At 36.0% G+C, this 24,435-nt stretch overlaps 2 protein-coding genes across 10 annotated transcripts in view; one reads left to right on the top strand and one right to left on the bottom strand.

The window, feature by feature from the left end:
* rasip1 (Ras interacting protein 1) overlaps positions 1-1,126 on the bottom strand; it is a 66,612-nt gene extending 65,486 nt beyond the window's left edge. The window contains exon 1 of the mRNA XM_073924517.1: positions 911-1,126. The gene's annotated coding sequence lies outside the window, so the exon portion shown is untranslated. The remainder of the gene's footprint in view (positions 1-910) is intronic.
* A 5,132-nt stretch (positions 1,127-6,258) lies between these two features.
* Positions 6,259-22,606, top strand: slc2a3b (solute carrier family 2 member 3b). Of its 9 annotated transcripts, none has more exons than XM_002667123.7 (12): positions 6,259-6,309; positions 7,908-8,051; positions 14,606-14,707; positions 14,794-14,954; positions 15,040-15,280; positions 16,557-16,719; positions 18,524-18,711; positions 18,972-19,076; positions 19,254-19,355; positions 21,092-21,163; positions 21,294-21,494; positions 21,588-22,606. In XM_002667123.7, exons 2-12 carry the CDS (start codon positions 8,028-8,030, stop codon positions 21,831-21,833), a joined length of 1,605 nt encoding a protein of 534 aa, XP_002667169.3. In that variant the 5' UTR covers positions 6,259-6,309; positions 7,908-8,027; the 3' UTR covers positions 21,834-22,606. The 9 variants fall into 9 exon arrangements, with proteins under 9 accessions (XP_002667169.3, XP_073782022.1, XP_073782018.1 ...); XM_073925917.1 differs by lacking the exon at positions 6,259-6,309 and adding an exon at positions 7,336-7,383; XM_073925921.1 differs by lacking the exon at positions 16,557-16,719.
* Positions 22,607-24,435: the final 1,829 nt, after the last annotated feature.

Raw genomic sequence — 24,435 nt, 5'->3', positions numbered from 1 at the left:
TTGTGCCAGTTTGGTAACTTGTGTTATTAAACCAGCTCTGTTTAATCCCGTTTTTTCAACAGCAGGTGGCGCTAAAGTAGCCTGCATCGTGATAGCAACCATTGCTACAATAGATAAAATGTAGCAATCCCAGTGATGACATACTGATTGCTCACAGCACCTAGAAATTCCTTATTTTCGAAATCTTTTTTAATTGTCTGATGTAAAACACGAGGGCAAGATGTCAAACGTTCGACGGTGTCAAGTTTCTTGCTAAGAGACGCACAGGAAATGTTGCATCAAGATGTGAACTTGACACTGCCAGTGCAGTGGCCTGGGTCACAGTTGAACTATACTGTTTGTGCCTAAATTGTGCTTCTGAAAGGTAACCAAGTAAAAGTTCAAGAAAAATTAAAATAAACAGGCATTGTGATATAAAGTGTAGTTGGTTAAAAATTAGCAGGCAAGTAAACACACTTTTTATACAGTATATAAATTACACACATACATATTCAAGTTTCATCTGTCGTGACTTGTTTCATACTATATATTGCTCCACATCCTGTTACAATTGATTTATTTAGATGTTTTCATTTAATATATAACACCTACATTCTCACATGCAATTTCACTTATGCACTGTAAACATGAATTTTATTTGAACTATAATTTACAGTTAAACATTCGAATAGACAAACTAAGTTGAAAGAGCTTTTCTTGTTGGTATGATAAATGTTCTTTTTAAGGGTTTAAAGCTTAATTTTCAAACTGACAAAAAGAAAACAGTGACAGGATGCTATTATACACCATATCAGTTTGTAAATGTGTTTCCTCCAGCAAGTTCCTGTTTGTAAGTCACAGACATCTCAGCTGCATCCCAAATGGCACACTATACACTATGCACTCATGCACTATGTACTTATGCACTTACACACTCAACAGGGTAGTATATAGGTGCGTTCGACTTCATGCAGAGCTGCGCAGATCGATCGAAATCTGTCTTAAAGCGGTGCATTCTGGTTAGAAATCTTGTCCGGATTGATGCTGCGCCGACGCCACGTGACTGTCACATGTGGCATCAAAGTACCGCGACAGCGCTCCGAGATCAGACGGCAAACTCAGACCATGCAGCTTCTGAAGAGCGACTGCAGGAGCTTTGATGACGACACCGATATTACATGATTGGCCGAGTTCACCACATGACAACAAACACGTGTATTTCGGGTTTATAATTGGACAAATTCCGATTCAAAAGTTTCAAAACAAACAATTCACTTTTCACACCCATCCTGTACACATCTTGCTTATTAAAAGACTACAAATATTTTACTGCAGTAATCATCTTTTGTTAAATAATCTGGTTATAAAGGTTAGCTTGTTTGCGCAGGTTTATTTTTAACTTTTTTATACAGACTATTTACTGCATTCATCCCCATGAACTATTTTATTAAATAATTATAAAATGGTTTTATTATTATAATATAAATATCTATTTTATTTCCTGTCTAGCAGTTTAAAGGTTACCTGCTCTTTCTTGGAAACTTCCACATAGCTCACTTATTTTACCTTTTGTTGTTTTCAACACAATCTTTTTGGATTAAAATGCTTTTTTGAAAATTCATTCATTATCCAAAATAATGTCATTTATTAAGACCTAATCAAAACACCTTGTTTTGCTTTTTACATTGGAAATTTTTCTATCTATAAATGTACATATATGTAAACCCTTTTTTAGCATATTCAAACAAGAAGTATTAGCCTAAAGGTTGATGTTTAACTCCTAGAATTTATGCGTATTGCTTTGTATTTAATAGACCTGTTCGTTTTTATGTTTATATTAACCTCTCATTTCCTCTTATTTCTCTCATGCATTTGTTATATATTTTATTCATAATTCTCTCTTATTGTTTAAAAAGGAACAACAGTTTGTAGAAACTGTATTCTGTTTTATTCGTAAATGTTTTGTTGTTATAAACTAAAATAACAAAAAAATTATGATGACGCCATGTAATCGGTCATCATGACTGCAGCAACTTTGAGTCCCGAAGTGTCCAGCTGTCCGTCTTGACGGCTCCGTTTTCAACTCCTCCCCCGCCTGCGCTCGGCTAATCTCGTTGATCACCGGCTGCAGCTGAACCTCATGTCGAACGCACCTTATGTATGTAGTGTCGTCCCAAATGGCACACTAATGTTTTTTTACTAAGCGGAAATTCAAACCGTTTCCCTGATGACGTTTGACGGTTGAGAAATCAGTGAAATAAACGACCGAATTATCAGATAATACCTGCCGTGAGTATTGCCGCATTCACCATCGGAAGGCGCTATAATCACTCTCGTAGGAGAATTTTGCTTTCACCATCCAAAATAAATAAAGTTATTCAACATGTGCGTCTGATAGCTCCTCCCCTTCCGCTACGTAAGCAAACCTGCGGTCGTTGAGTGCGTGAAGTGTCCAGCATTACACACTTCATTTTAGCGGCTGAATGAGTGCATCATCCGGGTAATTAAAGTGCACTTATTATTTTTAGAGTTTTCAGTGTGAACGCACTACTTAAACTATTTATACTACAAAATGGCGTAGAATAGTGCATAAGTATGCGATTTGGGACGCAGCTCTAGTCTGACGTCACAGTTTTCAGCCAATCAAATTCCAGAAACTCCTATAAATGTGTATAAAACCACTTTCTCTGGATTTATTAGGTATTTGTGTAATATTTGCTTTATTCTATAAAGTTCTGATGGGATTTCTTCCAGATTTCTAATAAAAACTTTGCAATTTATTTTATTTGTTTTGTTTTCAGAAAATGTCAGTTGTAATTGACCGTTCGATACGCCCGCTTCCCTTAGTTACTGTTGCTACGCCTGTCAAGCTTTAGTGCCTGGCACGTCTATTGTAATATGTATGTGCCATATTATACATTTTATTTTTTATTTTTTTATTTTTGGTGAACAGGTGAGATATCCGAGAAAGCCAGACAAAAAGGGACTGCAGAATGCATTACAGGAGTATATTCACGACTTAATACGCAACAGATAAGAAATTAATTTAATCAAAATTGAAGCTAGGTCAGCCTAACCGCCTTATACGCTGACCGTTCAACAGCTTATGCACAGCAGGAGAGGTGAAATTTAAAAACAATCTAATAATAACAAATTAAACCGTGATTTCTATATTTTAGCCAAAAAGCCTGATAGATTAATTGTTGGGCAATGAAATATAGCGTTACTAACCGAGGAGGAACCATGCATGGACACATTCTACATCATTCATTCATAGAAAGAAAAGACCAGAAAGAGGAAATTGTGCAGAATATTAGCATCATTGACCCATAACGATGTACAGTAAAACTGTCTGTGTCTTTGTGTGCTTTTTATACAGTTTCTATTCTAATTTGCAGTTAAGTGGAAAAACAAATAAATAGAAATGCAAATCCAAGTATAATTAGATGAAGTGAACAAATAGATTTTCCCTACCAGCAAATATTAATCAGACACCAAATATAAAAGCAGACACTAACCCACTGATATTTAATCTCCAATGACTAAATCTCCAAAAGACGGACAAAACATTGGTGAATTGTAGCTCTGACATGGACATGAGGGATATAAATTACTGAAAAACAGCTGCAGGTGAAGTATATTGACTGCAAGTGCTCAGATTGTGATGGGAAACATAAGCCTCTCGGATCATATCAAACATGTTTGATGCCATTCAGGATTTTAATCTGCCCTCCAACCTACAGTCGCATCACCGGAAATTAGAAATGAGGAGAATCGCATCAGTTTTAATAAATTATGTTTTAAGTCTTGTAATACTTTTGCTTTATTATTATTAATTAGCCTATTTGTTTGAGCTACTTGCTGGCTGAGATACAGTAATGCATAAGCTGTTCTCCAGTGTTCTTCAGATGAATCTCCACCAATGCTCTTGTGAGTTTCCTTCTTCTGCCTGAAGTGTGTCCAATACCTAAAAAATGAGCACCTAGCACAGACAAAACATCTATCTAAGCCCACCACCACCCCCACATCTGTCATCAATAGGTGAAACCTGACCATCAGTTTCTTATCATTCCTGAGATGTGTAAATTCCCTGTCTCCACTCTGTAAAAGACAAAGACAACATCACTAGAACTCTACCGGCTTGTTCAATATCTATCTATCTATCTATCTATCTATCTATCTATCTGTCTGTCTGTCTGTCTGTCTGTCTGTCTGTCTGTCCGTCCGTCCGTCCGTCCGTCCGTCCGTCCGTCCGTCCGTCCGTCCGTCCATCCATCCATCCATCCATCCATCTATCTTTCCATCTATCTATCTATCTATCTATCTATCTATCTATCTATCTATCTATCTATCTATCTATCTATCTATCTATCTATCTATCTATCTATCTATCTATTTATCTATCTATCTATCTATCTATCTATCTATCTATCTATCTATCCATCCATCCATCCTTCTATATATCTGTCTGTCTGTCTGTATAGGAAATACCCAACTTAGTCTGTAAAAATGAAAATATATAATTCTAAATTATGATGTATACTTGTCATTACTAAAGTGTGTTTCCCTGTTTCTCCACATGCTCTGTGCCAATCTGTCAAAGAGAAAGCCATCAAGTCTTTAATTAATCGTAATACATTTCTTTGGAAACTGTTCAGTCTGTTCAAGCAGTTCCACCGTTTTGCTGAACTTTCCGGTTGTGAGTCCTTCTGCTCCACTTCAACCTGCAAAAGACAAAGACAGCACCAACAGAGCCCTACCTGCTCTGTTTCAGATAAATGTCTGAAACAAAAGAGAGCATTTCAAACTCAATTTATTGTCATTCATAAATTTTTCTTCAGCTTAGTCTCTTAGTCTTGGCAACTAATTTACAGTAGCATATGCTTTACACAGCAGATGCCCATCCAGCTGCAACCCAGTACTGGGAAATAAACCCCCATACCCCCAATGCACACACATTCACTGTTTACTTTATTCAATTCACCTAGTGCATGTCTTCGAACTGTGGGGGAAACTGAAGTACCCGTAGGAAACCTACGTGAACACAGGGAGAACATGCAAACTCCACACAGAAATGCCCACTGACCCACTGAGACTTGAACTAGCGACCTTCTTGCTTTGAGGGGACAGTGCTAACCACTGAGCCATCATGTCACCTCATTTCATTTTAGTTTGTCCTATTAGACTTTGCCTGTTCTCAAGTTACACTTTCAATTAACATCAACTCAATTTTATCAATTTTCAACTTGTAGTTTTAAGTTTGTCAAACCCCTTTTAAGTAAAATTTACTTATTTATTCTAATAATCCACACAATATTTTAAGTTACTAGTATTAAGTGAAACTTGTGCTTTTAAGTAATGCTAACATGATTTTATTCGTTCTTAAGTGTGTTAAATCCTTAAAAACCACACGTTTCAAATGTTGTAAAACATTAACTTTTATTTTTCTACAAGTATCAAACAATACACACAAAAACATTCAAATGCATTTGTTCAATTGAAAAAATATTTTGCCATATTGCAGAATTAATTGAACACTACCTTTCTTATTGTGAGGGATGTATCTGGCTATCAAATACACCACAGGAAATAATTTCTATTAATTGTTAATACTCTCAAACCAGTTTTCAAAGAACAAGCGAAAGCTATAAGTGTGTAGGCAACGAAACATTTGTTATCACAAGATCACACACTTTGAATGAAGTGCCAGCAAACCCCGCAAATTGTCCATTCTCGAAAGAGAGGAGCGCTTGTTTACAAACAAAAAGGCGTCATTCTTTCACAGACACGCTCACATGATGAGGAGAACTGTTTCATTGTGACAGACAGTAACTTTTGGCAGGGATGAAGCCGGTGGGAAGCTGCGCGAGCGGAACAGAAGCGCTATTCACGTCAAGTCTGAGTGACGAATAACGCGCGAGTTACCAAATAAGGACATAAAAGCAGAGGATGTCGTGTCTCAAAACCTTACCAAAAGCTGAATGCCTTGTGAAGGTTTTCTGTCAGGTACCACAGACGTGTTCGAATATTAACATATGAGATCAGCACTCATTGTTTGTTAAGTGATGTTCAGATGTTTGTAGTGCGCTCGCTAATTTTGAGAGGTGGTCTTAATTTCCAGTGAAATGATGCGAGCGTCTCGAAATGAACTTCCGTTTAATCCGATGACTCGATTATTACAGAGAAGGGGGGAGCATCTGACGACATGACGACAAAAAGCGCAACGTGCTTGAAGTCATGCATCAATCTAAATAAAACCCACGAGCGCCGGCATGTTTCATCACACACCCGCGACTACCTGAACCACGCACGAGCTCTGCAAACATACAAGTAAAGATTGTTCTTTTATTCTTTAGACTGGTTATTTTAATAAAATGTTGTAATTTGAGAGATCTTAGATAAATACAATGGCTGCTTTATTTGTTGCTTAGAATGTTTATTTATAAGCATGCAGTTCTATGGCAAGCCGTTTTGACTTATTCCTTCTCAGGATATGTATTCTTCATATCAACAATTCAATTTTTGATATCAACAATTCAGTTTTTGATATCAAAAAGTTAATTTTTGATATCAAAAATGTAATTGTTGATATTAAAAACTGAATTGTTGATATCAAGAATTACATTTTTGATATCTAAAATTACTAATTTCACTAGTAACAATTACATTCATGATATCAGAAATTAACATTTTCACTAGTGAAAAAAGAATTGTTGATATCAAAAATGAGCATCTTTACTAGTTGAAAATTATTTATGGATATCAACAATGTAATTCTTGATATCAACAATTAAATTATTGATATCAACAATTATATTTTTCAAATCAACAATTAAATTATTGATATCAAGAAGTTCATTTTTACTAGTAAAAACTCAATTCTTGATATCAACAATTAAATTTGAATGGCAGCCTATGGTGACTTTTAACTAGTGAAAATTCATTTCATTTCAATTAATTCATATTTGTTGATATCAAAAATTGAATTGTTGATATCAAGAACTGAATTGTTGATATCAAGAATATTAATTGTTGATATCAAAAATTTAATTGTTGATATGAAGAATACATATCCTGAGAAGGAATAAAAGTTAAAACGGCTTGCCATAGCAGTTTATCTATTACTGAAGAAAACAGAAACTTGTCAGTGAAATGACAGCGTTTTGACAAGTTAAAGGGATATAGTTCACAAAACAAAAATCTGTCATCATTTAGGCTGCTCACTCGTAACTTTCAAACATTTATGATTTTATTTCTCCTGTTAAACGCAGAAGATGTATGTAAACATGTAGACTTCCATATTATATATTTTTCCCTTTGAAAGCTAATATATATATTTTTTTGTATGTTTAACAGAAGAAAGAGTCTCATAAAGGTTTGAAACTTCTTGAGAGTGAGTAAAAAGTGGGTAAATCATTTTTTGGCTGAACTATCCCTTTAAGAAAAGTTAAATGTTTTTGCGAAAGTATTTTAAATGAAAGTTGATAGTCTGTGTGAACAATTAAACATAAATGCAGCTCTAACACCAAAATAGTCAATATTCCAAATGCATTGAATCAAGTAAAAATATAAGTGCTGCTACAGAACTAAAGCATTTAGTTTATTGTATTTACTGGTTGTCAGTGTGGTTTATTTTAAGATGGAAGTTACAGGAAATCCTGATGGTTGTTCATTTTAACCATGAAACCACTGCTGGTGATATAGAGCGAGGCCGGTCCTGAGCTGATGGAGATGCACTTGTGTTTGACTTCCACATTTAAACTTCGCAATTCACTTTGCACAATATTCTGCTGCTAAACTGTCATCTTACCTCAGCAGACATCCGCCCTTATGAAATTAACTATTTATGGTGCTTCCTGATGAAGACGGATTCTCTCAATCTGTTGCAAAGCTAACACTATTTTTCATATTCTGTTTATTCCTTCCAGACCCTTTTGAAAATACGGATTTGTGATTAATCGGAAAACACAAGACATTAGTTTGGTTTTGCTGTAAGAAGAGGAAGAACAGAAGACTTCGCAATAGCTTGACTTTCGCAACAGAGCAAGATGGAGAAGATGAAAGACAGTAAGGTAGGGTCTTCTTCTCCTCTGCCAGTGTCATACAGTGAGTGATGCATAAATGTACTAAAAGGCTACAATAGAAAACTTCAACAGAAATGGCACTTGAGTATTATGTTGTTTATCATAAATGGCGTAATTATGAAACATAATTAAATAATTTTTTCCAGCGATTTAAAGATGATTTTTCAGCTTCATTACTCCAATCTTCAGTCACATGATCCTTCAGAAATTATTATTATAATATATAAAATATTATAGGCGACGCAGTGGCACAGTGGGTAGCACGTTCGCCTCACAGCAAGGTAACTGGCTCGAGCCACGGGATGGTCAGTTGGTATTTCTGTAAGGAGTTTGCATGTTCTCCCCGTGTTCTCTGGTTTCCTCCACAAGTCCAAAGACATGCAGTAAAGGTGGATTTGGTATGCTAAAATTGACCGTAGTGTATGAGTGTGTTTGGATGTTTCCCAGTGATGGGTTGTGGCTGAAAGGGCATCCACTGCTTAAAACATATGCTGGATAAGTTGGCAGTTCATTCCGCTGTGGCGACCCCAGATTAATAAAGTGACTAAACTGAAAAGAAAATGAATGAATGAAAATAATCTACAATATTATAGAAATATTAATTATTACTATTGTTATTATTACTATTATTGTTATTATTATTATTAATGGTAATAGCAATAAAATAAATAATGACTGGAGTAATAATTTCAAAATAATAAAATAAAAAAAATAATAAAAATAAAATTAATGATTTAAAAAAAACTGATCCCAAACTTTTGACCGGTAGTGTATATAATCTGCTAATTTTATGACAATTGAATATAGTGCTGTGTAAATATGACCTAATGGTTATGGAGTTGGACTTATAATTGAAAGGTTGCAGGTTCAATTCCTGGTCCCGGTAGAAATTGAAGGTGGGCAGTGAATCAACTGTTTGTGTGTGTGAATGGGTTAAAAGCAGTGGACCATTTTCGAGTATGGGTTAAACCTACTTGTCAAGGCTCTTTACTTGGCATTTAGCGTAAACTTCAGCATGCTGATGGAAAGCTACCCGATTCAGCTTATTTTAAATAAATAGGTTGAAAAACCAGCAAAAATCTTTTTTTTAATAAGTGCATGTGGTTAAGCTGACATTAATTATCTGAAGTGAATTTAAACTCTGAAAACTGAACTGACACTGTTTTAATTCACTATAAAGCTGCTTTGACACAATCCACATTGTAAAAGCGCTATACAAATAAAGATAAATTAAATTGAATTATCTGTAAATTGGGCAAGAACTGTAAATACTCAGCAAATAGGTAATGATTTGAAATTGTTGTAATATGTTTTTTATTATAGATTAAATTTACTTGTATTATCAGTAACTTTGATTCATGTTTATTTGTTCCACCCCCTATTAAATATTAGCCATGGCTTTACTACCAAAAAGCATGTTTAATATAAAATAATCTTGATTTGAGTTTTTAATAAGATTTTTTTTCCAAGCTCTTATTCATTCATTCATTTTCTTTTCGGCTTAGTCCCTTCATTAATCTAGGGTCGCCACAGCGGAATGAACCGCCAACTTATCCAGCACGTTTTTACGCAGCAAAAGCCCTTCCAGCAGCATGTTACTTTAGTTGTTCTAAGGAAAATAAACTCACTCAATTTTAACTTATTATTTTTTCAAAACAATATTTTTCAGTTCTAGAAAATGCTTCTTGATTTAAGATATTTATTTTGAGAAACTTTGAAAGACAAAATTCTGTATAAGACTTGCAGTGTATAGGATTTCTCTGGGGAAATGTTAAGCAAGTGTAAAAATTTTATCATATTATTTAAAGGTATAGTTCACCCAAAATGAAATGTACTGACTATTTACTTGCCCTCAGGTGGTTTCAAACCTATAGAAGAAATCTAAAAACCTGCAATTATTGTCATCCAAAGTTGGAAAAATAAATACTATGGAAGTCAATGGTTATCGGTTTCCAATGCTTTTCAAAATATCTTCTTATTTGTTCAGAAGAACAGAAGAAAAAAATGTATAAATGTTGACAGAATTTTAATTTTGGGGAAACATCACATATCACATATTTTCCCAGAATCTTACAACCCTAATGCATTTTCAGTGATTCAGTAAGATGTGTTCTTGTCTAGACACTTTACCCTTTCCATCTGGTATGCATCTGTTTTGACCTCTACAAACCCATGTTAGGTGACTAACTAGTGTGCGAGAGAACAAACAAGAGAATCGGATTTGGAAGTATATAAAAATATCGTTCCCTTGTTTTGGTGTTTTTGATCCTACAAACAATCCGAAATTGAGAAATACAAGGATCCCATGTTGTGTAAGAAACTAAGATGTGCAAAGCAGGAATGAATGTTTAAGCCAAGGGTTCAGATGGCATGTTTAAACTTGAATATAGTATGAACAGAATCTCAGCTGGTTTGTACTTGTTTTAGAATGGACTGATAGAAAGGAAAACCCAAATATGAGACCATGTAAGACTGGTAATGATATATAAATATGGCTCTGTCTCTTTAAAGATCGCTTGTTGACATTCATATCCGTGTTCACTGCAAGTCCTCCAGGATTCAGGCTCTGTTTACCTGTATGTTTGTGCATGTTTGGATGTGTTTGAGTCTTTATCATAACATCAGATTAGATTGCACAAATGTACATGCTCAGGTTAATACGCACAGTGTCTGTTTCCTTTTTGCTTTAATAGTAGAACGCTTTGGTCTGCAAAGAGTTTAAAAGAAATTGAGTTGCATTTTATTATACAATGGGGTCAAAGTTAGTAAAAAAACAAACAAACAATAATTCACAGCAACAATTTAATTTGTATTTAATTTGCTTGTATAGAATGAGTCAAGTTTATTGTATTTATTTCTTTTCTGAGGAAAAAAAATCTATGATTATTGTACATTTTTACTTTGATTAACACAATACGCAGACACCCACTAAAATGTCATTCTAAATTGTCTACTAAAGTTATGTTGTGTATGATTAAAACGTTAGTTTAGGTTAGTTTAGGTTAGGTTAGGTTAGGTTAGGTTAGGTTAGGTTAGGTTAGGTTTGGATTGGATTTGGTTTGGAAGAGTCCTCATTTCATAACAGTGCCACACAAAAGATATAGTGACAACAACAAATGAACATAAAGACATAAAACATAAACAAACAAAACACTCTCATCAAAAAATAAACAAATAATCTCTTCAAGTGTCCAAAACGAATGTGTTTTAAACATGAATTGTACAATTAACATAAATTAATTGTAATTAAAAATCCTCATACAGTACTTTGTCACTATCATGCCAACCAGTAGGTTTTACATATTTGTTAACAAGGTTTTAATAATTTAAAATATACTGAAATTCAGTAAAAACACATTTTAGTTTATATATTTTATTACAAACTGATCAAAATAGTTTTTTTTTGTTCATAAACATTTCTGATACACCAAAACATTATTTTACCCTTGTTTTGACATTTGATTTTCTCATTTGAAACATTAAGACACTTTATTCAGATTTAATATGCTTTTACATAAAATCACTTAATTGAAATGGCTTAGTTACAAAAAGCCATTCAAATCTATTAAAGGTGCCATATATTAATATATTTAGTACAAAAAGTAAGAGTTCATTACATGGAAATGTTATAACCATGAGCCTGTAAAAAGCTGGTGGAAAATAGTCTTATCAGAAGAAAACACAAATCGTTACAATGCATATGGTACTATTAATTAGCACACCCTCAACATTTGCATGTACTTTAGGTTATGTTTTACGTCAGCCAGACCTGCATAAGCACACGCAAGACCTGCATGAGTTCAACAGCCGAAGCACAGGCTATTATTTCTTAGTTTATCTAAGCTTATGTAGGGAGTGAAATTTAAAATTTATTATGTGGGACTCTTATTTTGAAAAAGGAAGAAGCAGGGAGAGCAATAAAGCCAAAAGACTGTAGGTTAATATGAAGTATGATTGTTTTGCACTTGTTTATTTCAGAGTACATCACATGTTTGTGTAATAATTAATATTAATGTTAATTATTTATTAATAATTAATATTCACAACCATTCCACATATGACCAATGGTCAAAATGTAGCTCATATGTAAAAGGAAATATTTACTGAAGCTTCAAACCAATGGTAATTGTTGGAATAAAGCAGCAGATTAATTATTTGATTAAGTTATTTATCTGACCTGAAAGTGTGATTTTCTGGATACCTGACAGTCTATTCTGTCTATTATGTACTTGGAAGTCTGAGGGATTTTAACTCTGATCTGGTTATGTTACAGTATGTTCCTCTACAGAATATATGCAGCTGACAGTCACTTCAGGTCATTATTTTAAATGAGAGAGAAAGAGAGAAGCAGGCATCAAGGTCTCAGTTGACAGACAGTTTCAGAACATAATTTTAGGGAGAAAAAAAAATATTACTCTATCAAATGTCAGCTGTTCCACTTTCGTATATAACTCTGGGATATTACTGTATTGTGAAATCAGGATTTATGTGCCTTTTAAAAATGAATTATTCATGTCTTTAAGAGTTCAAATCAATTCTGACTGAACTGTTAAGTTGAGATGTACACCAGGGTGTGCTGCTTGTTTTAGCTTTAAATGGACAGTTAGGAAAAAAAGTTAAATCCTGTCATCATTTACTCATTCTCCATTTGTTCCAAACCTATTTGAGTTTCTGTTTTTTTTTTCTGTTGAACACAAAAGAAGTTGTGTGGAGTCAGTTACAGTCATTGACTTCCATAGTATTTTTTGTTTCTACTATGGATGGCTACTTTTTCCCCCAGCTCCAATCCTTATCAAGCACACCTGAAGCAATTAATTAGGACCTAAAGGAGCACTTGATAATTACACACAGGTGTGTTTGGTCAGGGCTGCAACTGAAATCTGCCGCAAGGTAGCTCTTTAGGAACAGGGTTGGTGACCCCTGCTTTATAATAATCTAATTTTGTGTGTAACAGAAGAAACATAAAGCTACGGTCACACTAGAGTTTGTGTATGTGGCATTGTGAAAAGGGGTGGGATTAAACAAGATGATTAGACATTAAAAAGAGAGCGATTGCTCAATGTTTTAAATTTCTGTCCAGAGATATCATGTTTTGATCCTCGATTGGTCCACGCAGTCAAGTGATGCGATTTCACAGGTCAGAGTTCACCAAACTTGAACTTTGCACTTCAGCAACCTGCGAACCCTGATGAAAAATCCAGCTTAAACCAGCCTAGGATGACTGGCTGGTTTTAGCTGGTCGACCAGCCTGGTTTTAGAGGGGTTTTGGCCACTTCCAGGCTAGTTTTACAGTCATTTCCAGCCTGGTCTTAGCTGGTCAGGCTGGAAAGTGACCAACCAAAACCATCTTGACCCTCCTGATTTAAGCTGGACATAGCTGGTTTTGGCTGGGCTCCCAGCCTGGCTAGGCTGGTCAAGCTGGTTTTAGCTGGTAATCTCCCAGCCTGTCCAGCTAAAACCAGGCTGAAAATAGCTGGAAACCAGCCTGGAAGTGGCCAAAACCCCTCTAAAACCAGGCTGGTCGACCAGCTAAAACCAGCCAACCATCATAAGCAGGGAAACTTGACGCATGACCCCGCGTTTCTGGTCTGATGCATTCGCGTGCGTATGAAAAGGAGTCTATAGGAGGAAAAGCCCAGTGTGACCGCAGCTTAAGTCTCAAATTCGATTCCTGGAGGTCTGCAGCTCTGCACGGTGTTGCTGCAATCCTAATCAAACACAGCTGATACAACTAATCAAGGTGTTCAAGACTACAAGAGACTAATAGGCAGGTGTGAGTGCATTTTAATTGGAAGGACGCAGTGTGGTGAAGATGTATCCCTCCAAAAACAAATAGTCTTGTGTATTTTGACATCATGTAATAGGGGGAACAGGGGGATCCAACCACACCCCAACCTTAAACAAAATCCAAAACTCTAAACACAGTCAGGTCAAGCTTAATCCATTATGGTCAGCGAGAGTGCCGTTCACCTTCTAGGCTCCAAGGTTAGAGTCTTTCTCAGCATTAAATATTAGGAATGTGTGTTTACCCCAGTGTACTCGTGTGAATACCATTAATGTCAAAAATGCCAAATAATCTGATAAAAGAGAATATTGAAGAAATGAGAATGACTCTTTGGCAACTTGAGACTGAGTTAAAGGTAAAAATCGCCTTCCCTTGTACCTTTTAGTTTAGTTGGTCTTTTCAAATAGGTGTTTTCAGTCATTTTGTTGCCAAAACATGTGCTTTGGTTTATTGTGAAAGGTTGTGTGCAAGTGCTAGCGGAAGTGGTTTGTCTACATCCTGAATGATGTGAGATGTTTAAAAAGGAAGTTGGTAAATCCATTCGCCAGAGAAGAACAGAGAGCATGATTTTTATTTCTTTTATTATTTAAAGATATAATAAGATGTCACCAATTGAGCCATATGGAGGGTTTATTCCATTAGTCCAGAAAGCAGCAAGATCATTTAATTCTGGACACAACTGGGAGCCAGTAAACGTGCATTGTCTACTCTTATATTTTTACTGCCTTTCATAGTAGCATTACTTCTTTTTGTTTAGGGGAAGAAGGTGACATTGTGCCTCATGTTCTGCGTGTCCACAGCCGTCATTGGCTCCCTGCAATTTGGCTACAACATTGGTGTCATCAACGCTCCTGATGTGGTAAATATCTTATTAAGTGAGTAGCATTTTAATAAATTAAAAACAAACACAATCACTTATCTCTGTGTCACTGTATTGCTGATCAGAAAGTGCAGAACTTCTTCAGGAACGTGACTCTGGTGCGCACTGGAGAGCCGATGGATGATTACACAGTCACAACATTGTGGAGCGTTGCTGTTGCCATCTTTAATTTCGGGGGCATGATCGGGTCTCTCAATGTCGGAGCTCTGGTTAACAAGCTTGGAGGGTGAGAACATTCAAAATGTCTTTTGACATGTAATGGATTTGTTAAAATATTGGATTTGACTTATCTTTTTTTTTTATCTTTTCAGACGGAAGTCCATGCTGCTGTCCAACATCCTGGCTCTGATTGGTGGAGGCCTGATGGGTTTATCTAGCATATGCTCTTCCTATGAGCTGCTGATAGTGGGCCGACTGGTGATCGGTGTGTTCTGTGGCCTGAGTACTGGACTGACACCCATGTATGTTGGTGAAATTGCTCCAACAGCACTCCGAGGAGCTTTTGGTACTCTTCACCAGCTCGGGGTGGTCATCGGCATCCTGGTTGCACAGGTTAGATTTTCTTTTGGATGAATGTAGTTCATACGTTAAAGGGATAGTTTGCTTAAAAGTGAGCATTCTGATTATTTACACGCTTATCATTTGCTATTATAATTTGGCTGACCCAATACACTTCAAATTAAATCAAGAATGAACAGAAATGACTTTGACAAAATTTGGCTAAAGTGAAGTTTTGAGTTTGTTTCATCAGTTCAAAACAGCTCAATAAAGCAAGTTTGTTTTGGCTCTTGAACATCTTTGAGCTACCATTGAACTGTGGTGATTATACAATAGATGGGTATGTTCTGGAGCTTCGCTTTCTTTGACTTGCGATTTGATTTGTTTCTCATATCCTCAGTTCAGACAGGAAAACAACATCCAACATAACAACACTAAGTAAACAACATGAATACTCTGGAGAGTTGAGTAGCAGAGCTGATACAGATGTATCTGCACCTGTGTGGTCACTCAAGGAGAGATTTTATGTGTATGTCTGCAGTGCATATGGGTGGCATGGTGGCTCAGTGGTAAGCGCTGTCGCCTCACAGCAAGAAGGTCACTGGTTCGAGTCCTGGCTGGGCCAGTTGGCATCTCTGTGTGGAGTTTGCATGTTCTCCCTGTGTTCGCGAGGATTTCCTCTGTGTGTCTGGTTTCCCCCACAGTCTAAAGACAATGTGAATTGACTAAACTAAATTGGCGGTAGTGTGTGTGTGTGTGTGTGTGTGTGTGTGTGTGTGTGTGTGTGTGTGTGTGTGTGTGTGTGTGTGTGTGTGTGTGTGTGTGTGTGTGTGTGTGTGTGTGTGTGTGTGTGTGTGTGTGTGTGTGTGTGTGTGAATGAAAGTTTCGCAGTACTGGGTTGCGGCTGGAAGGGCATCCACTGTGTAATACATATGTTGAAATAGTCTGCACTTCAAATATATATTAGTATATGTCTGTAAAGATGTGGCACGCTGCGGTGGGACTTCTCGTCTAGTGTGCGAGAAGCTGGAACTGTTCTTTACTCTCAGCCACCATTGTGGTAGAGGTTAATGCAAGCAATATGACACAAGTCCAACAAATGCAAAGAATTGAAGTGTTAGCTTCACTCAGCCTTGTTAAACTTATTTTTATCCTCAAATGAAGAATGAAAAAGAGCTATGTTTTAAGTATACAGGGGCCTTTAAAGTCTGATCACATCAATATTCCCTATATACTGCTCAGCAGATAAAAAAGCAGGACTAATAGATTTATACACTGCAAAGTCATGAAAATAATCATAAAAGAGTCATTTTTGTGTGCTTTCTGGTAGATCTTGGGTCTGGAGTCACTGCTAGGATCTCAGACTTTGTGGCCATTACTGCTGGCTCTGACGGCACTTCCTGCAGTAATACAGAGCATAATGCTGATTTTCTGCCTGGAGAGCCCTCGATACCTGCTGATCAGCCTAAACAAGGAGGATGAAGCCCGCCAAGGTCAGTTAACTATGACCTATCAGAGACTAAAATTTGTGTCAATAATAGTCAAAATAGCTGCTCTATTGAAGGAAACCCCACCCTCATCAATCTTCTATCAGTACTGACTGACAGTTCTTTGGGGGAGTGGCTCAGTCCAGACATTTGACAGTTTCTGCAGCTTTATTGTTATGAGTTGGAATATACATACTGGAATTGCAGTGAATACTTGCCTCACAAACATGAAAAAGTTATCTACTTGAAGTGTAAAGTTTTTCATGAACCAACTATACTTTAAAAACAAATGTTGAACAAATGGAACTAATGTGTGGTACTGTTGGTCCTGTACTGACCTCATAAATTCCTGCTTCCACCATTCAAATGCAGATCACATGATGGAAACATGGTCAGATGAGGCATTATTCAGAGGATTATAATGTGCAACAAGTTATTGATTCTTACAGTATTTTCGTTTGATTGACAGGATGACATCTGATAACATCCTCCACTAACAGCCATAAATGAAGCTGATGTCATGATATTGTCTCCATTGAGTGCACATGCGCATTACATTGTGCAACCTCTTTAGTTTTATTCAAACTTTAAGAAACGCAATTTGAGAGACCTGTTGTTGTTAAATTTCATCGCTGATATTCAATGAGTATATGAGTTTTAGTTGTGCGGCAAACAGTTTTGAAGAATTTCATGTCTCCCTATTCATTCCCCATTGTTTCAAAGGTGTTCACATATTAAAATAACTTGCCTTAAAGTATCAAAAAAACTATACATCTCGCAGTGAAGCAGTGTACCGGAGCTTGAGCTTCATTTTGCCATCATCACGTGATCAGTGACGTCCGAAGCTTCATTTTCGTCTATACCCACTTCACTGCTTCGAATTTTGAGTCAAAGGTTTAAACACCCTCATGGGTTAGTAAAGTGTATAGCGAGAGATAGGCATCGATTACGTACATTTCTGCTGTTTCAAAGCACTGCACCGTTCCTACACACCAGTAATTAAATTAAAATACAATAGTATTTACAGTAAAAAGGTTTTGAACCATACTAAAGTGTATTAGTGTATTTTTGTACAACTATCTTTAAAGAAAACCACTGCATATCGCAGTATTGTGTTTAACAGAGACCAGCTGGCAAATGCAACCCGAAAGCATCAATCACATAGCCTTCTCCTAGAGCATTCGCCTCCCATGCAGGAACCGCTGGTTCAAGTGGGTGGGTGAAGGACTAGTTGGAATACGATAAATGTAATTTTGAATACCTTGGATTTTACTACAGTCATCGGTGGTGTAATGTTACATACCTTATGTGTTAAAACTACAGTAATTGAGTAATTTGTTTATATTACTGTTGTTGTATTACTACATGAATGAGTTGATCAGTTGTGAACATTTGACATTATTGCAAAAGAGTGCTTTCCCACACGTTAACCAGAAGAGGTCTTCATCAAGCTCTGATTTAGAAAGCTTCGAGTAACGAACCTTTTTCCGATACAATTGGGTCGAGCGCGTCACTGGTTCAGAAAGCTTCATTTCACCATCACTACCTTAAAGCAGGGGTGTTTAGCTCCAACTTACTTCAACACACCTGCCAGGAAGTTTCTAGTTTATCTAGTAGGAGCTTAATTAGCTGGCTCAGGTGTGTTTGATAAGGGTTGGAGCTAAACTCTTCAGGACACCGGCCCTCCAGGACCAAGTGTGGACACCCCTGCCCTGCCATAAAGCAACTTTGCCTAAATAGATTCTATAGACACACCACTTCTGCTTTACTTCAGGACATGATGATGCTTATTTTTCTTTTTTCCTCTCAGCGCTGACCAGTCTCAGGGGACATTCAGATGTGGAGGATGACATTCGTGAAATGAAGGATGAGGCCATGAAAATGTCCATGGAGAAAAGGGTGTCTATCCCAGAGCTGTTCCGTAACCCTGCCTACAGACAGCCCATTATTATTGCCATAATCCTGCAGCTTTCCCAACAACTGTCCGGCATTAATGCTGTGAGTCTCACAATGCACACTTGCCACAATTCACCACACCAGTTTGTTATAAATACAGTCTTTGTGTAACATGTTTGTTGTTTTCCAAATGTTCATATATTTGTATTGGAATACATGATCACATAAATACACATTAATGCTTAAGGTGTTTTCTCCAGTGGTTGTGTTAACCTTGAGTTTTTAATGGTCCTTAACATGTTTCATGCTTATTTGAATGTTTTTAACTGACTGAAACAATAGTTTTTTTGTTAACTTTCCAGGTCATGTATTACTCAACAGAGATCTTTAGAAACGCAGGCATAACTGAGCCGGTCTTTGCCACCATTGGAATGGGTGTAGTCAACACTGTCTTCACTGTCGTCTCTGTAAGTTTGCACAGCTCAGCTAAAATAATTATATAAAACTATATGGTACTATATGGAAAGAGTTGCCAATTCCTTTTATTCTGTCATACTCTAAGTTAATTACCTTTTATATAAGGGTTTACTGAAATGTTTTGCAATATGGACAGTTAGTGATGGTTCCACTGCTTTGCTCAACAGCTCTTCCTGGTGGAGAGAGCAGGGAGAAGAACACTGCATTTGATTGGACTGACTGGAATGACTTTCTGTGTTCTGCTTGTCACCATTTCTCTTAAACTTGTGGTGAGTGAAAAATCATTATTGCTCCTGAAAAAGTCAATTTTTTTATTATTGATTTTATGGTGTGTAGTCTTGTTGTAGTTGTGTTTTGACGGGAAGCTTCAATAAGAAAGAAAGAAAAAAAATAATATATATATATATATTTGTATCAGTGGATGCTCAACTTAACATATTTAAGTTGAATCAAATCAACTTACTACAAACATTTTGATCACATGATTTTTACATTTTTTTAACATGATGGATCATAGATATTTAAATGTAAATAGTAATTGAATAGTTCCCCACACAAAAACAAAAATTCTGGATAATTTACTCACACCAGGTCATTAATTATGTGTAACATAATAAAATACATCAAATCGAAATGATTTTGGAGAATTTGTAATGCAAGCAATTTTTGATGGTCCAAAGTAGTTTCAAAATAGTCAACATGAATGAAGCTGACAGTCATTTTTATTAAATGTAAGAACTGCTTAACATGGCAATATATAAAATATAATATATAAAAGAAAGCATATAAGCCCACAATATGAACATCAAAGGTTCATGAACTCCATTTAAAAAATGTATCAGCATTCTCTCAGTTCCACTTATAATAAAAGCAAGATATTTACATAAAATTAAAAGCGTAATTTGGAAGTAAGTGGCTTCTTTTAAAAATACACCACTGATGACTGGGTCCACCTGTGTCTTTTTTTAAAAGCAAAGCCAGAGCTAGCAAAAGTATTTTTTTGTAATACAGTTAGCAGTTACAGTTAGAGTCAGAGAGGCAATTGCAGATTAGGAAGTGAAGTGGAGACTAAATAGTTGAGTTTTTAGTCATTTTTATTTAAGACAGCAAGTGACTCTGCCATTCTGATGCAGTTAGGGAGTTCATTCCACCATCTGGGCAGATTGAATGCGAGCGTTCGGGAAAGTAATTTCTTCCCTTTTTGGGATGAAAATACGAGGCGACGTTCATTCACAGAATGCAAGTTTCTGGAGGGCACATAAATCTGCAGAAGTGAGAGCAGATAAGGAGCAAAGCCAGAAGTTGCTTTGTAAGCAAATATCAGAGCTTTGAATTTGATGCGAGCAGCAACTGGCAGCCAGTGCAAACGGATAAGAAGCGCAGTGACGTGCTCTTTTGGGTTCATTAAAGACCACTCGTGCTGCTGCATTCTTGAGCAGCTGAAGAAGTTTGATAGAGCCCAGCTAGTAGAGAGTTGCAATAGTCCAGTCTGGAGAGAACAAGAGCTTGAACAAGGAGTTGAGCTGCATGTTCAGATAGGAAGGGTCGGACCTTTCTGATGTTATAGAGCAGGAATCTGCAAGCGAGCAAATCTAGAGATGTGGTCAGAGATTTTTAGTTGGTCATCAATTGTTACGCCAAGACTTTTCACCATTTTGGATGCAATAATGGTTGCCCCATGCATTTGGATTGAAAGATTATGATGTAGAGTCGGGTTGACAGAAATTTCAAGCATTTCCGTTTTTGTGAGGTTAAGCTGAAGTTGATGATCTCTTCATCATCAAGTCATTCAATTGCTGACAGTCATTTCTATTCAATGGATCAGTTATTTAAAAAAATAAATAAATAAATCGTATTTTTATCCTCATACAACCAAATCCTTGAAAAATAAAACATAAATTTCTCTTTAGCTGAACTATTAAACCCATAGAATAAAGAAAATAACAAAATAGGCAATAGATGTTTGTTAAACTTTTAGTTCACTCTGTCTTTTTCCTATTTTAAGGACTCTGAAATAGAAAAGGCTAAACTGCTTCAGAACGGCACTGCCATCATTGATTCTGCATCTCCGTCAGAGGTCAGTGTGTGCGATCTCATTAATAAATGCCAACTTGCATGTCTTATATTTTTCATTCACTGACTTGCCTCAATGCTTCTTTTCTCTCTCTCTCCTCCCAAATGATTTAAATTCCATTCATGACTATCAGGGAATTTCAACAGTCAAAGTTCTGGCCATTCTGGCAGTGTTCGGATTTGTGGCTAGTTTTGAGATGGGACCAGGACCAATCCCATGGTTCATAGTTGCGGAGTTATTCGCCCAGGGTCCACGTCCAGCAGCGATGGCTGTGGCAGGATGCTGCAATTGGACCGCAAGCTTCCTTGTTGGATTGCTTTTCCCAATACTATCAGTAAGAATTGTGTCATCGAATTCAACAATATCACATTCCCAGATACTCAATGTATTATTACTAAATGTAATGTCTGACTTGTTTTCTTTGCAGAAAAAGATTGGGGCTTACGTGTTTATCATATTCCTCATCCTCCTCGTTGTCTTCATTGTTTTTACCTACTTCCGTGTTCCTGAGACCAAAGGTCGGACATTCGAGGACATAGCCAGTGGATTTTCCAATGCCGCAGACTCCAACACTGCCAACTACAAGTCCGCAGAGGGCGCCGTTTCTCTGCCAATTTCCCCATCATCAGAGAAGTTTCAGATGACTGAGCTGGCGGGACAGGAGAAAAGCTGAACAAAAGTGCAGAACATGACCTATATACAGTACTCTAAACAGACGCTTGCAACAGACAACAGATGCAGCTAAATGATGGGTATTCGTCTAAGTTTTTAGACGCATGGAAACATGGAGGGGAATAGATCTGACAAGTTTCCATTCATTTCAATCCTCTAATATTTAGATGACTTCTCAAAGAAGAAAAGTTTTGGGCACCTGTTGCAGTATTGAAGTAACTCAACACAGACATTTAAAATAATGTTTGGAGAAAAAATAAATTAACATGGCTTAATATAATAAAAAAAGCGTATAATTTCACAATATAAACATCTAAGGGTCATAAACTATTTATTTTAAAATTTAATAACACTCTCTCAGGCCCACTTATAATATTAGCAAAGATTTACATAAAAGTGATAGGCTTCTTTCAAACATACACAACTGATGACTGTGTCCACCTGTGTCTTGTTTAAAAGCAAAGTCACAGCAAGCAAATGAACAGTGTCTTACTGATGTGATCTGCATATTAGATTTATGAGTTAAAAATAATCAATACAACAGATGACAACATTATAACACCAGCGATTCTGTCAACACTGGATTAGGCATGGACCGGTGTAAGATTCTGACGGTATGATAACCTTGGATAAAAATTATTACGGTATTGTGATTACTGCTCTGAAATATATATATTTAAATGTCTGGGCATAAAAACAACAACTTTTTTCCCCTTTTAAACACAATATATTTTATTTTAAGAAACAGTTAAAATATTTTGGAACAGTAAACATGTCAGGCTAAATAATTTAAAAGAATTATTGACTTCTGCTGTCTTTATTTCAAAAACAGATATTATTTTAACCATTTAAAATGCATATATATATATATATATATATATATATATATATATATATATATATATATATATATATATATATATATATATATATATATATATATTTATTTATATATATATATATATATTTATTTATTTATTTATTTTTTTTTTTTTTCTTCCTCTGGCGATACTGTTGTCCTTAAAAAAACAAACAGAAAAAGTCTATAAAAAAATCATACACATACCAAAGGAACGATAAAGAAGAAAATGTTGACGGTTTTAAAACCTTGACTTTTCCAAACCGCGGTATACCCTTAAAAATGGTTATCGTCCCATGCCTAAACTCAATGCAGTGTGGCAGAAAGTGACAGATTTCTTAATTACTCCAAAGTAAATCAGAAATCAATTTAATTTCCAACATTTACTCCATTTTATCCTAAATCTTGGTGTGTTTGGATCTCACTTATATTTACTCTTCTAAATGCACAAATTAATGTGTGGGGCTGAATAGACAATGATACAAAACGATCTTATTAAACTTTTCCCACAATTATACCCACCGCCATCAAAGATGTCAGAAGTCATTTAATTTCAATGCGAGTTGGCGGCATTCTCCAGCAAGAATGAATTGGGCAGTGTGGGCATCAAAGAGAGATGAAATCAGGTCAACTCTACTTTATGGTAACGAGCTATGATGTGGTGTGTCAGCAACCAATCGGAATGTAGAAGTCCACTGCTTGACAGGATTCCAGAGAATGCAGTTCTGTAAACTGGCTTCATCCTCATTAATTGCCAAACAAAATAAAGCAGACTTTGATTATTGCTGTGGCAGGTTTCCCAGTTTCTAATGTAGGCTTTGCACAAATAAATATTAATATTAGGACCAAAACATCAGACTAGCACTAGAACACAAAAGCCTTATCACACAAATGGCTTCTAATTTCTTTATTTTGTCAGAAAACATTTAATAATGCTCCCGCTTGAAGTGACGTAAACACATCAAACAGGCCATGCTTTCAAGCTGTTTTTGGCCTAAAGAGAAAGCAAAATGTCAAACAATCATCAAAGTTTCATTAAGACAAATAATTTAAGCCATTTTAAAGATTTTCTATGGGAAAATGTGTATTGGATGGACCTGTTTACTTGTATATAGTTTTAATCAACAATTACATAGAAAAAAAAGTGTTATTTTTATATTATTCTTTATTATACTACATTAGTACTGATAAAAACTTGTTAAAAGACAAATAAATAGCAATTAATAGACAAAAGCCTTGATTTGCCCTCAATGTGACGTTTAGTGAAAACTATAAATTACAAAAGAAAAATCTTGGAGTATTTATCTAGAGCAGGGGTGGCCAACTCTGTTCCTGGAGATCTACCTTCCTGCAGATTTCAGTTGCAACCCATATCAAACACACCTGCCTGTAATTATCATGTAGTGTTCAGGTCCTAATTAATTGATTCAGGTGTGTTTGATATGGGTAGCAACTGAAATCTGCAGGAAGGTGGCTCTCCAGGAACAGGGTTGTCCACCCCTGATCTAGTAGATGATAAAATTGTTACACATCAGTGTTTTGACATCAAAATGTTACTATGTGGGAGTGTTACAGAAAGCAGCTGCTGTAATAATAATAATAATAATAATAATAATAATAATTCACATTTATAGTAATAATAATCACATTTATATTGTCGTTTCACTGGCTTTGTTCGAAAATTTTACAAACCACTGAGGTCATGATCAGCAACATATGTTATTGAATGCCTTTTCACTATTGA

Source organism: Danio rerio, chromosome 16 (genome assembly GCF_049306965.1).
Source record: "Danio rerio strain Tuebingen ecotype United States chromosome 16, GRCz12tu, whole genome shotgun sequence".
Classification (NCBI taxonomy): domain Eukaryota; kingdom Metazoa; phylum Chordata; class Actinopteri; order Cypriniformes; family Danionidae; genus Danio; species Danio rerio.
This window is presented reverse-complemented; position numbering and strand designations above follow the sequence as displayed.

Bases quoted from the DNA above. Each gene is read 5' to 3' on its own strand.
- slc2a3b (XM_073925916.1), top strand. From the start codon at position 14,010: ATGGTCAGCGAGAGTGCCGTTCACCTTCTAGGCTCCAAG. The intron at 14,708-14,793 runs GTAAATATCTTA...ATTGCTGATCAG, and splicing joins TCATCAACGCTCCTGATGTG to AAAGTGCAGAACTTCTTCAG. The intron at 16,720-18,523 runs GTCAGTTAACTA...TTTTCCTCTCAG, and splicing joins GGAGGATGAAGCCCGCCAAG to CGCTGACCAGTCTCAGGGGA.